Source organism: Cololabis saira, chromosome 21 (genome assembly GCF_033807715.1).
Source record: "Cololabis saira isolate AMF1-May2022 chromosome 21, fColSai1.1, whole genome shotgun sequence".
Lineage (NCBI taxonomy): Eukaryota > Metazoa > Chordata > Actinopteri > Beloniformes > Belonidae > Cololabis > Cololabis saira.
Window position 1 is genome coordinate 15,839,588 of NC_084607.1, and position 12,481 is coordinate 15,852,068.

The window sequence follows — 12,481 nt, forward strand, 5'->3', positions numbered from 1 at the left end:
TACAACGTAACTGAGGTGCTGGTTAAATGTTTTGTTTGATAATGATAAAATTCCTCCAGGTGTTTGCTGTCCTCCAGTGGTCACATTCAAACAGGCAGCAACTTAAGGTTTTTATATTATAAAGACAACTAACAAACCCAACATTTACAGCTCATGATCACTGTTATAAAAATAACCTGATGGTTTGTTTAATTGCATTACTTACAAAACTATGTGTGTATTACTGTCATCTTAGTACTGCTTAGTACTCATCATACTGTGTCAGCTCAGGAAGTTTAACCTGCCACAGCTGTTGACCATCTTCTAAACTGCCATCATCCAGTCTGTTCTCTGCACGTCCATCACTGTCTGGTTCGGATCGTCCACCAAACTAGACAGGCACAGACTGCAGCGGACAATTAGGTCTGCAGAGAGGATAATTGGGACTAACCTCCCATCTATCCAGGACCTATACCGGTCCAGGACCAGGAAACGGGCAGTTAACATCTCTGCAGACCCCTCACACCCAGGACACAGTCTGTTTGAACTCCTGCCCTCTGGACAGCTCTACAGAGCACTGTACGCTAAAACCTCCAGACTCTGTGTGATGCAGCACTGACTGATGACGGGCAGGAGTTGTCCCCGGGGATGGATTACCAAACCATACCTTCGGAGGCCAAAAAGCACAGGTTTATTGGAAATTGCCAAAAATAACAAATAACTTCAGCATGGCCTTTTCTGAGACAGAGACAGTTTCTTCCCCCAAGCTGTTGCTCTGATGAACTCTCATCACTCATAGAGTCTCAGAGTAATCAACTACTGTGCAATAATAATAATAATAATAATAATAATAATAATAATAATAATAATAATAATAATAATAATAATAATAATAATAATAATAATAATAATAATAACCACAATCATATGTTGTAACAATGCACCTTTCAATAACCATGTCTACCTCATACTGCTGCACCTTTCTCTTTTTCTTTCTTTTTTTTTTTGTATATATGTTAATAAGAGCTGTCATTTGTCTGTACAGTGAGAAAAAATAACTGAGTGAAATTCCCTTTTTCGTTTGACCTGACTTGGCCAATAAACCTGATTCTAAGGGCCAATCCCAATTCAACTCCACTCGCACTTCTTTTCTTCCCTAACCCCTAAAAAAGAAGGGGGAGATTTTAGGGCACTTGAAATCTAGGGCACTTGGCCCAGGTGCCTGTCCCAATTCTCCTACTCCCCCTCGTTTTCATCCCTAGCCTGATCAGGAAGCCCAGAGCTAAAAGCTGTTTTAACTTCAGCTGTAGCGCTGTTAATATGGCACTTTATTAAGTTTTAATATTTTTTCAGGCATAAAGGTAACCTTAAGATCCGCAACAGGGGCTCAGTTTATCCAAATAACGCCGTGCATATGTTTAATAGTTTTGTACTTGTGTGGTTTTACTCACTTGGAAATACTTTTAAATTGTCTAATAAAACTTGTTACACAACAGTTTTCTCTTCTGGGGTTTCTCAAAGTAAGGTAATGTCTCAAGTTATAAACTGTACAACGAGATCAATAGTAAAATAAGGATAGTGAGAGAATCTGCAGTAAAAAAGGCTTTATTTTCTATATTCAAATACAATTTTTAAAAAGAAAAAAGTAAACCTTGCACGCAAAACAAAGAAAGGTGCTGTTCCATATAAAAACATTTGCACAGAAATATTTACCAAAAAAAAAAAAGTTTGCAGTGTATGTGCTGCTACTGCTGATGAGGTGTCTGGTCCACCATTTTCTCTAAAAGGTTCAGGAACCTGTCCATGTGTTCTTCATTTTTTTGACATCTTCTGTCTTCTTTGGCGGCCTCAGCTTGAAGGAAGTCCTGCATAGAGAATTTCTTTTTTGGGGGGGATTCTGATCTGTCACATTCATAAACTGCAAAAAAGTTGTATGTCAATTGTGCAGGGATGACGTAGGAACTTTCCGGTAGTACCTTTAAAAATAAAATAAAATAACGGTTCACATGTTTGTTTGTTTTTTGTTTTTGTTTTTTTAAGGGGGGGCTACGCATTCAAGTGGTATTTCCCCATACAACAGACATATTTATTATTTTATTATTGTTCACTTTTCATACCTCAGGTTTTTTGGCAGGAAGTGCAGTGTGCTCGGCAACATGACGTCACTTCCTCTCACACCGGCGCTCTGTCGGGGTTTCACATCCTCGTGGGTTTGCTGGACTTTTAAGACCCGTCAGAGAGGCATCCTACCCGGTAAACCTTTAGATTCACGTGTACAGTTAACCAAGACATGGCTGCTTCAATTGACGTGAAAGGTGGAACTCTTAAAGAAACGCATGTAGGTGATCACGGCGAGTAGCTGCGTTAGCTCCTGTTAGCTAGCGCCTCCACCTGGACGGATGACGGGCGTTAGCATTAGCCACTGTTAGCTTCAGTTAAAGTCTCACCAATCTGCCGGACAGACACATATTGTCACTTTAATTATCTATGTTGTCACAACACCACAAGGTGATTCAAGAATTTTAAGCATTATGTCCAAATCTGAATGTGTCTTCCAGTAGCTTGGTGAGGCTAACTGTGCTAGTTTGATTCAGTCTTTGGTAAAAATGTATTTATGTAAATATCCCACACGGGACTGTGTCATTATGGACAGTTTCAAGATGGAAGTAAGGTTAAACCTAAATGTAAGACGATCCTTTTGAAATATTTTTAAGAATATACAGGACTGTCTCAGAAAATTAGAATATTGTGATAAAGTTCTTTATTTTCTGTAATGCAATTTAAAAAAAAAAAAAAAAAAAAAAAAAAAAAAAAAAAAAAAAAAAAAAAAAAAAAAAAAAAGAAGAAAAAAATGTCATACATTCTGGATTCATTACAAATCAACTGAAATATTGCAAGCCTTTTATTATTTTAATATTGCTGATTATGGTTTAAGATTAAGATTCCCAGAATATTCAAATTTTTTGAGATAGGATATTTGAGTTTTCTTAAGCTGTAAGCCATGATCAGCAATATTAAAATAATAAAAGGCTTGCAATATTTCAGTTGATTTGTAATGAATCCAGAATGTATGACATTTTTGCATTACAGAAAATAAGGGACTTTATCACAATATTCAAATTTTCTGAGACAGTCCTGTATATATTTTTACTGGCTTGGAGTAAATAATTTTTGAACACATTAAAAGTTGAATAAGTCATTTCTATGGTTGCATTTGATTTTGCTGTACAAGATATCAATGTGAAAATGTATATCCTAAATCCTACGATTTTAAAACATTATTTACAGCTGAATTAGCTTTGACAATTAATTGAATGTCTAAAATATGAAGTTGGGTCAGTGATGATTAGCCCACTGCGCAATCTGATCAATGCCTGTCTGTTTGGGTTCATTGCTGGAGAGATCAGTGCTGCTTATTTCCTGAGACCCCGTTCAGATGTTGGATATATCTACCGCTCAAAACTAGGACACTGGTCTGTTATTACACTGTTCATGTTCAGTCCTTTCTTCCACTCTGACTTCAGGTCATGGCGAAGTTTAACGCCCCTGTGATACAGGACAACCCGTCCGGATGGGGTCCATGTGCGGTCCCAGAGAAGTTTAAAGACATGCCCTACCAGCCTTTCAGCAAAGGAGACCGACTGGGAAAGGTTTGTTCTCTATCAGATGATCTACTGTAAAATCACCAAGTAGTGTTGAAATGATGTTTCTACAGCGTGCATGTTTGATTTAACAGGTTGCTGACTGGACTGGAGCAACTTACCAAGACAAGAGATACACAAGTGAGTGAGACGCCTGTCAGCAATCAGCTGGGTAGATGTAATTTGGTTGGGGCTAATTCTGATTTACCTCAATTTAGAGGTCATTTTTACTTGAAGGGGACCTATTATGAAAAACACGTTTTTTCTTGCTTTAACATATATAAAGTGGTCTCCCCTCACCCTGCCAACCCAGAGTTGGAGGAAAGCAAACAAATTCTGCAGTGTCTGTACAGCCGCCCGGATGATCCATCCAGTGTGATGTGGCTTCTACCAGCCGTTCAGATTCTGCTCCCTTTCGTTACGTAACCAAAATGCAATTTGCATCGGTTGGCCTCCGATGCGTGAAACCACGCCCACAACTAACTCTGGCCGGAACAACAACAACAACTCCGCCAGCCGGAGCTTCCGCCATTTTTTTCGTAGCGGTGTATCGCGTCATTCAGGCAGCCAATCAGCACAGTGCCTCATTATCATAGCCCCGCCCACTCAGAATCCCTCATAGAGAATGAGATTAGAGAATGGGATGATAAAGACATGGCTCAGAGGCTGAATTTCTCATTTATTTAGCAAAAACAATCAAAAGCTTTTTTTTAAAGACATTCAAGGCCTGTTTAAAATATGTATTAGATGCCATAATAGGTCCCCTTTAAGGTTGTTATATATCTTAATAAAAGGTCATTAAACTACTTTTTAGTTTATTCGTGTTTGGTTTAAGAATTAGTGCTTGTCTCTGTTGTAGCAGATGCAATTACTGTTGTAAAAAGAAATATTGATTCTTCTGCAACACGTCTCGTGCGTTAATGTATATGTCTTAAAGGTATTTTCTCATTTTGTCTTCAGATAAGTATTCCTCTCAGTTTGGTGGTGGAAGTCAATATGCTTACTTTCACGAGGAGGATGAGACAAGCTTCCAACTGGTGGACACCGCCAAGACTCAGAAGACAGCCTACCAGAGGAACCGCATGAGGTTTGCTCAGGTACAGCAGATCAGCACACAACGCTGAGACATCTCCGTCTGAACGCAAGTGCTCTGCATCGTATTGTCAACGGTTCAGTAACAGAATGGGCTTTGTTTCCACAGAGGAACCTACGCAGGGACAAGGACCGCAGGAACATGACTCAGTTCAACATGCAGACGCTTCCCAAGAGCGCCAAGCAAAAGGAGAGGTAAGATAATGGCTCAGGATTGGAGATGAAGGACCTCAGCATGAGATTACATCTGCACATTGTCTAATAGATGTTCAGACTTTAGACATCCTAATTTCAGCTCTGGTTTGTCTTTTTAGAGATCGTATGCGTCTCCAGAAGAAGTTTCAGAAGCAGTTTGGTGTCCGTCAGAAGTGGGATCAAAAATCTCAGGTATTTGAACACCGATTACAAGATTATAGTTTCAGTGACTGTAATTCAGTTCATAGGGAAAAGAAAAACATCTTTCCATCTTTCATGAATCAATTTCCAGTCAAAATCGATTTTAAATGGTTGTATTATGAACAGTCGATTGGCCGTAAAGGTTTTTGCAAACACGCATCTTGATTTGATTTGTGTTTCAACAAGGCCCAGCTGAAGCCCAGAGACTCATCTGTGGAGGTGAGGAGTGACTGGGAGGTGAAGGAGGAGATGGACTTCCCCAGACTGATGAAGATGAGATACATGGAGGTGTCTGACCCTGTTGACATGTAGGTGGAGTTGAACTGCAGCTTATCAGCGGAACACGGGCAGCGTTTAAGCTTTTTCTCTGTTTCCCACAGTGAGAATTGCGGTGCTCTGGAGTACTACGACAAGGCTTTTGATCGGATCACCACCCGCAACGAAAAGCAACTGAAGAGCATCAAGAGGATCTTCCATACCGTTACCACCACCGATGATCCTGTCATCCGCAAGGTATGAACGTCTTCACCGAACTAGCTCTTCCAGTTTCTTGTTTGGAGCCCTTCATCGTGGCTATGGCCTTTTTTGTTTTATTTAATTGTTTTCTTTCTCCAGCTGGCGAAGACTCAGGGTAACGTGTTTGCCACTGATGCCATCCTGGCCACCTTGATGTGCTGCACCCGCTCAGTGAACTCCTGGGACATCATTGTGCAGAGAGTTGGCAACAAGCTGTTCTTCGATAAGAGAGACAACTCTGACTTTGGTGAGTTTTCAGGGGTTCTGGTCACATCAGGAGACGCGTCTGACTAAAATATTCTTTTAAGAAACTCGTCTGAATCTAACAGAAGTTTTTTTTTTTGTAATTTCACAATCTTAAATATCAGGTTTTCCACCAGCGTAAGCAGTCTTAGCCCCAATCTCTAGCTGATTTTATGATTTTTCTTAATTACACTGACGTTATTGTGATTGAGGATCAGAGCTGGCCTCTCATGTTGCAGCACTTCTTTCCTTTGGTAACCAACTAAAACTTTGCAACCCACATATTTGGAAAAGTGTCATCTAATCTTAGGAAAAGCAATTAAAACTGAAGACTCAGAGTCCTCAGTATTTTCTTCTGACTCTGGAAATGTATCTGCAGACTTGAAAACACAAAAATCATTAAATGTTGGGTCAGCATAAATTTATAAATGGCATTTCCTAATCTAATATCACCAGATACTGTTTTCACCAGTAGATAAACCGTAAATGAAGACTGAAAAATTTTGCCTCAGTTCATTAAAGATGTTGCAAATTTTAATAGATTTGACAAAAGATTAAATGTATGTTTCCATCTGCATTTTTTGTTGTTTTTTTCTTTTGTGTGTGTGTGTGTGTGTGTGTGTGTGTGTGTGTGTGTGTGTGTGTGTGTGTGTGTGTGTGTGTGTGTGTGTGTGTGTGTGTGTGTGTGTGTGTGTGTGTGTGTGTGTGTGTGTGTGTGTGTGTGTGTGTGTGTGTGTGATTACCGTAACAGTTGTATCGAGAAAAATTGTTGGCGACACCAAGTCTGATTGTATAACTGCAAGAGAAGCACAACGTGGTCTTAAGAAAAACAGCTAAACTTCAAAGGAAGGAAGACTGAATAAAATAACATGGTGGAGAATGAAAAATAAGACTTATAAACAATTGGTATCACAACTTTGTGCTCTAGAACCAGTTTTTGCAACAGCTCTGTTTGAAGCTGTTCAGTGTGTGTACCTGATGATTTGTTCTCTGAACGTCCTGCTCCTCTCAGATCTGCTCACCGTGAGTGAGACGGCCAACGAGCCTCCCCAGGATGAGGGCAACTCCTTCAACTCGCCACGAAACCTGGCGATGGAGGCCACATACATTAACCACAATTTCAGCCAGCAGTGTTTACGCATGGTAACCCCAAAAACACACACATACACACAGGGGTGATAGCGCTCCGGCGTCACGCCGGATTTCCGGCATACCGAGGTGTTTGCGAGAAAAAAATAAAATAAAATCAGGTTTGCCGTTTATTTTTCTTATGATATGAATTTTTCATATACCGTAATACTGGTGAGTAGCGTACACAACGTTGGGAACGCCGCGCGGCGGAACGTAGCGCAGCTGGACGCTGTGTGTGCGGGGACTGTTCAGCCAGTGAGCAGTGAGCAGAGCCGGCAGGGAAAAGTCAACAGTGCCGCGTGTCCGCGTGTAACCTAAATCTACCATGGCCTCAGCGTTAGGGCTCGGCCAAGTGAGGCTTTGTTAATATATGGGCTTTATAAATGTATTAAATATATGAGCGCGGAGTCGGCGAGGAGCTGCGCGCGGCGAGGAGTATGAGCCGAGCGCTGTGAAGTCTGATTTATGGTTCCGCGTTAAATCGACGCAGAGCTTTCGCCGTAGGGTACGCCGTAGATCGCGTAATCCACGGCGTATGGCCTGCGTTGGTGTAACGCGGAACCATAAATCAGCCTTAAACCACACCTGCAGCCCATCAGGTCATGAGGATGAGAGGTTAAAACAGCTGCGAGTTGTTCATTGCTGGTTCGTTTTGTTACTCTGAGAGCTTTATTGGTTTGTTTTTTAGCTTGCTGGTGTTTTTTTTCTCTCTGGGATTTTTGAGTTATTTATGAAGAAGTTCTGAGTTCCGTGTGAGCTGTACTCGAGTTGAGGGGGGATGAGGGGTGATGTGATGGCATCCCCCCCTGAAATAAAAACGGTCCAAATCATCCCCCCCTGAAATAAAAACGGTCCAAATCATCCCCCCTGTAAAACTGTCATCCCCGCTTTCCATCCCTTATGTCATTTCATCAATGAATGTGGTTTTACTGCTATTTCAACATTTAGAGTAATCGCCAGAAAAATAACACCAGAAAAATAACTTATTTGACAATTTTCACCTGTTTCAAGTACATTTTTTTACTTGAAATAAGTAGAAAAATCTGCCAGTGGGACAAGATTTATCTTCTTATTACAAGCAAAGAAATCTTGTTCCACTGGCAGATTTTTCTACTTATTTCAAGTGAAAATCTACTTGAAACAGACTGATTTATTATTTGTGTAGTTGAAAAATACATGAGAACAGGACCTTGAAAAAAAATAATCACATTAAATCGCAATCGTAATATTGAGGAAAAAAATCGCAATTAGATTATTTTCAAAAATCGTTCAGCCCTACATTAGAATCATAAGTGCTGCCACCTCATTGTAAACGGCATCATTTTGTGAGGCCATGCAAACCTGTATTTATACTAGTGTGGACATTAATGTTTTTCTACAATTTTTCCTCCTCATGACAGTAAAATAGGCCATTCTAAGCCAATTTACTGCTTCACATGCGGTTGTGTTTGTGTGTGTTTGGCAGCGTGGAGGCATATCTACAAAAATATGGAAAATCTACAAAAGTCATCAGAATATTCAATTTAATTAACTATTTATCAAAATGTTTTCCCAGGGAATCACACCCCTGGCCTATGTTGTTCAATTTACTCATTCTGTTTTCTATGGGCTGCATGTGGTGAGCTTGAACAACAGACCATGGGTCAATTTACACCAGACTTACACTTTAAGAGGACAAAAAATGACAATTGTGTTGATCGGGGCATATATCTTGGCTTAGTGGCTCGCTTACCTCCCAGGGAAAAAAAGTTCAGGCTCAGGATTTTTTTTTACTATCACCCCTGTACACACACACACACATCAGTACTTTCTCTCTGAGGATACGTCATATTCATGTTTTCTGTTATCCAGGGTGGAGAGCGGCACAAGTTTTCTAACTCCAACCCCTTTGTGGAGGAGGATACGGACAAGAGTGAGGTAGCATCTGTGGCCTACAGGTAGATGCTGCGTTGCTATCGTCTTGTCTAGTCCTGCATACCTCAGTGTCACTGGGTTCAGGAACTGCTTCCAGTCCGGCTGACGAGTCGTCTTTGTGATGCAGATACCGTCACTGGAAGCTCGGAGACGACATCGACCTGATCATCCGCTGTGAGCACGATGGAGCGATTACTGGAGCCAACGGAGAAGTTTCCTTCGTCAACATCAAGACCCTTAACGAGTGGGACTCCAGGGTAAAAGACAAGAGACTTTAAATCGCACCTCCAGGAACATCATTCACTTGGAATCTGTTAATGTTTTACATTTCTATAGGACTTGGTTTTTATACCTTATTGCTTATAGTAGCACAAAACATTGAAGTATCTGGGATGGTGGTTCTAATTTCCAGGGACATTTCCCATTTTAAAATGACTTTTAAGACGATATTTATCTCTGTCCTGTTGTTTTTGAAAACTGCGGTTTAAAACATCAGTAACCTTTTAACAAAAAGGTCAAAATGAATCAATGAAATCAAACATTTTTACTTTATTCAGCGAGTTTTAAAAGATTTAAATCCATCCAGATGTCGATTTTATTCACTTCATAAATGATCAGGTTTTACAAAGTGAGAGGAGTAATTCTGTACTAATTGTTTACATAAATTTGTTGACTTCTATTAATTAAGCTGTGACTGAGGTTTAAATGGATTACGTGTCGTCACCAGTATTGTAACGGGGTGGACTGGCGTCAGAAGCTGGACTCCCAGAGAGGAGCCGTCCTGGCCACTGAACTGAAGAATAACAGCTACAAACTGGCCCGCTGGACCTGCTGTGCCATGCTGGCGGGATCCGAGTACCTCAAACTGGGGTGAGTGGGGCAACCCCTTTAAGATCCCATTCTCGGGACATTCAGCACTAATCCATTAAAACGAGGGAAAACCTGGCCCGTCAGTCATCACTGTGTGCGCCCGTCAGGTACGTGTCTCGCTACCACGTTAAGGACTCCGCCCGTCACGTCATCCTGGGAACCCAGCAGTTCAAACCCAACGAGTTCGCCAGCCAGATCAACCTGAGCATGGAGAACGCCTGGGGAATCCTTCGCTGTGTCATCGACATCTGCCGCAAGCTGGATGAGGGCAAGTACCTGATCCTCAAGGACCCCAACAAGGTGAGTCATCCCAGGCGACAGAGGAGCAAGAGGCAGCTGCTCGGGTGTCGCGGTCGACTGATTCACACTCTTGTGTTCTCGTAAACAGCAAGTGATCCGGGTCTACAGCCTGCCTGATGGAACCTTCAGCTCTGATGAGGAGGAGGAGGAAGAGGAGGACGAAGAGGATGAGGAGGAAGAAGGTACAGTTCACTTGTCAGCCATTAATATATTCCATATGTCACTTATTTTTATTCATGTCAGGAGTAGGAACAAGCACATGAGAGGAAAAGTCTTTGTTGTGCATTTTGGAGAAAAGGTTTGAATTGCAAGATGGAGGTGGTTTGTGATAAAGAGGAGGGATGGGATACGTTGGTGAAAGGGAGGTGGGATGGAGAATACAGACAGGAGAGAAGAGGGAGAACCAAAGCAGAAAACAAGATGTGATGGAAATGGATGAACCACGGCCGTAACCACCTTAAAGAGAAAAAAAGACGAGGTAACGATAGTTTTTCCACTGCTTCTTTATTAATTCTGTTCTCTTTATTTGTTGTAATTTCAGATGAAGAAAATTGAAGTGTGGAGTTTGCTTCAGTGACCAAAGCAGCCTTCAACATGCAGAAACAATTAAATTACTCTCAACATTCAATAAAGACGACAGATTGGACAAATGCTTTTAATGATTTGTTGTTTTTTCTTCTCAAGAACTCTTAACATTAGTCATCTAAATAAGTCATCTCATACGGCATTGTCTTGCAGATTCTGCATCGCAGTTTAAAGATATTCAGTTCATTTGAATGCAAAAAAAAAAGATTTTATTTACTTTGTCAAGTGCCCTTTACGATTGGAAACTTAATTTATTTATTTTGTTCAAACAACATTTTTAATCATCTTGACAAATACCAGACATGATGATTTGGCATCTAAAAGAAGGACTAACCCTTTTTCTCCACATGAGAGAATTTGATACATCTGTATTTTTGAACGTTTAGAACAAGACATAATTACGTTTTTTTTTTTTTTTTTTTTTTTTTCTTTCCCTTTCCCTGATACTTATGTCTTAGGCCGGGTATGAGATGTAATACAGTAAGCAGTGCTGAGAGCAGAAGGAAGCAGGAGTTTTGGTTTTATTCTCTCACTGCAAACAATCTGAATGTGACCACCTGTCAGGTACTTCGAGAACATATCGAGGAAGTCTTTCATGTCTTTTAAAGGCAGCAATGTTATAAACAACTAACATTTTTATACTTTGCTGTTTTAACTTCCCTCCTCTGCTTCAAAGCACTTGTAAAGATCATGATTAGGCTGCTTTCTAGATGCATTTCAAGGAGTGTCACTGTCGTGAGAAGCACCGAAGTCAGAAACCTTCATCAATATCTGTCAATGTTTTCTTTGTGGAGCCAAATCTAACTTGAACCATCAGCTCTGGATGTTTTTGTCCAGATGTCCCAAGTCTCACCACAAAAAAACAGACGTGTCCTGTACTGATGAATTTTTGCATCAGAGCCGCTTCTTGGTAGTTTTATGGATTTCTTTCTTTCTCTGTGAAGATGAACCGATCAATCTGCCAACAGACGGAGAAAACCACTGCCTTTAGTACACTGCAGCCTAATTGGACAGTTGAGTCCAGGTGTACCGGGGTAGGTACCAGATGTGCCCAGATGTTACACTGGTCACCCTGAGTAGGAACCACAGAGCTTTTTGGTACCAAAAAATGGAGGACGACTCCACATGAGCCGCACAGAACCTTCCCGTCTCCAGAGGGAGACAAGGTCTCTTTCTCAGACATCAAGCAACAGCTGATCACGTTCACCTAAAGTTGGTCATCATAATGAAATTAAACACCCACTGAAATTCTGGTGGTTGGTTGATTAATAAATATCCATCATAACTCATGCCAGCATAGATATTAAAAGTGAACTTTCAAACTATTCAGACTTCCTTCTTCATTTGTTTCATGCTGCAAAAAGCTTCCGTGGGCTGTGAAGTAGATCCAGGACCTGCAGCTCGTGTGTTTGCCTCACCTGCTGCACACCCAGGGCGAGACGCTGCTACCTCCGTCTCCAGGATTTGCGTGACCCACCAGGATCTACTCCCCTTCTCTGGGAGAGATCCAAACTTCAGCAGCAATGACGTCATTGTTTTCTGAATAACATCATTCTTGCATCATTGTGGAGGAATTTAAAACAACTCTCTTTAATTCCTTTTAATTCACCCAGGGTTTTTGGACTTTACTTTTATGTCCCACTCTCTCTCTCTCTCTCTCTCTCTCTCTCTCTCACACACACTTCATTTGGATTAAGGTCCATTGCATCACATTAACCTCTTTTTTCAGCAGTTCTGTTTCAGATTGATTCAGATCCTGTTGCATGACCTAATTTCAGTCTTTTACCTGTTTTATGGATAGCCTCACACTAAAC

At 41.0% G+C, this 12,481-nt stretch overlaps 1 protein-coding gene across 3 annotated transcripts; it reads left to right on the forward strand.

Moving 5' to 3' along the window:
• Positions 1-2,145: 2,145 nt before the first annotated feature.
• Positions 2,146-10,741, forward strand: eif3d (eukaryotic translation initiation factor 3, subunit D). Of its 3 annotated transcripts, none has more exons than XM_061711048.1 (16): positions 2,146-2,232; positions 3,504-3,629; positions 3,716-3,761; positions 4,581-4,717; positions 4,822-4,907; positions 5,027-5,099; positions 5,295-5,416; positions 5,489-5,621; positions 5,724-5,871; positions 6,880-7,010; positions 8,850-8,935; positions 9,040-9,169; positions 9,640-9,782; positions 9,890-10,082; positions 10,171-10,264; positions 10,624-10,741. In XM_061711048.1, the coding sequence occupies exons 2-16, from the start codon at positions 3,507-3,509 to the stop codon at positions 10,635-10,637; spliced, it is 1,659 nt and encodes a 552-aa protein (XP_061567032.1). In that variant the 5' UTR covers positions 2,146-2,232; positions 3,504-3,506; the 3' UTR covers positions 10,638-10,741. The 3 variants fall into 3 exon arrangements, with proteins under 3 accessions (XP_061567032.1, XP_061567030.1, XP_061567031.1); XM_061711046.1 differs by having other exon boundaries at positions 2,151-2,317; XM_061711047.1 differs by having other exon boundaries at positions 2,151-2,317; positions 5,301-5,416.
• The last annotated feature ends 1,740 nt before the right edge of the window (positions 10,742-12,481 follow it).

Excerpts from the sequence above, each read along its gene's own strand:
- eif3d (XM_061711046.1), top strand. The coding sequence starts at position 2,270 with ATGGCTGCTTCAATTGACGTGAAAGGTGGAACTCTTAAAGAAACGCAT. Across the intron at positions 3,630-3,715 it reads AAGGAGACCGACTGGGAAAG|GTTGCTGACTGGACTGGAGC; the intron begins GTTTGTTCTCTA and ends TTGATTTAACAG. Across the intron at positions 9,783-9,889 it reads TCCGAGTACCTCAAACTGGG|GTACGTGTCTCGCTACCACG; the intron begins GTGAGTGGGGCA and ends TGCGCCCGTCAG.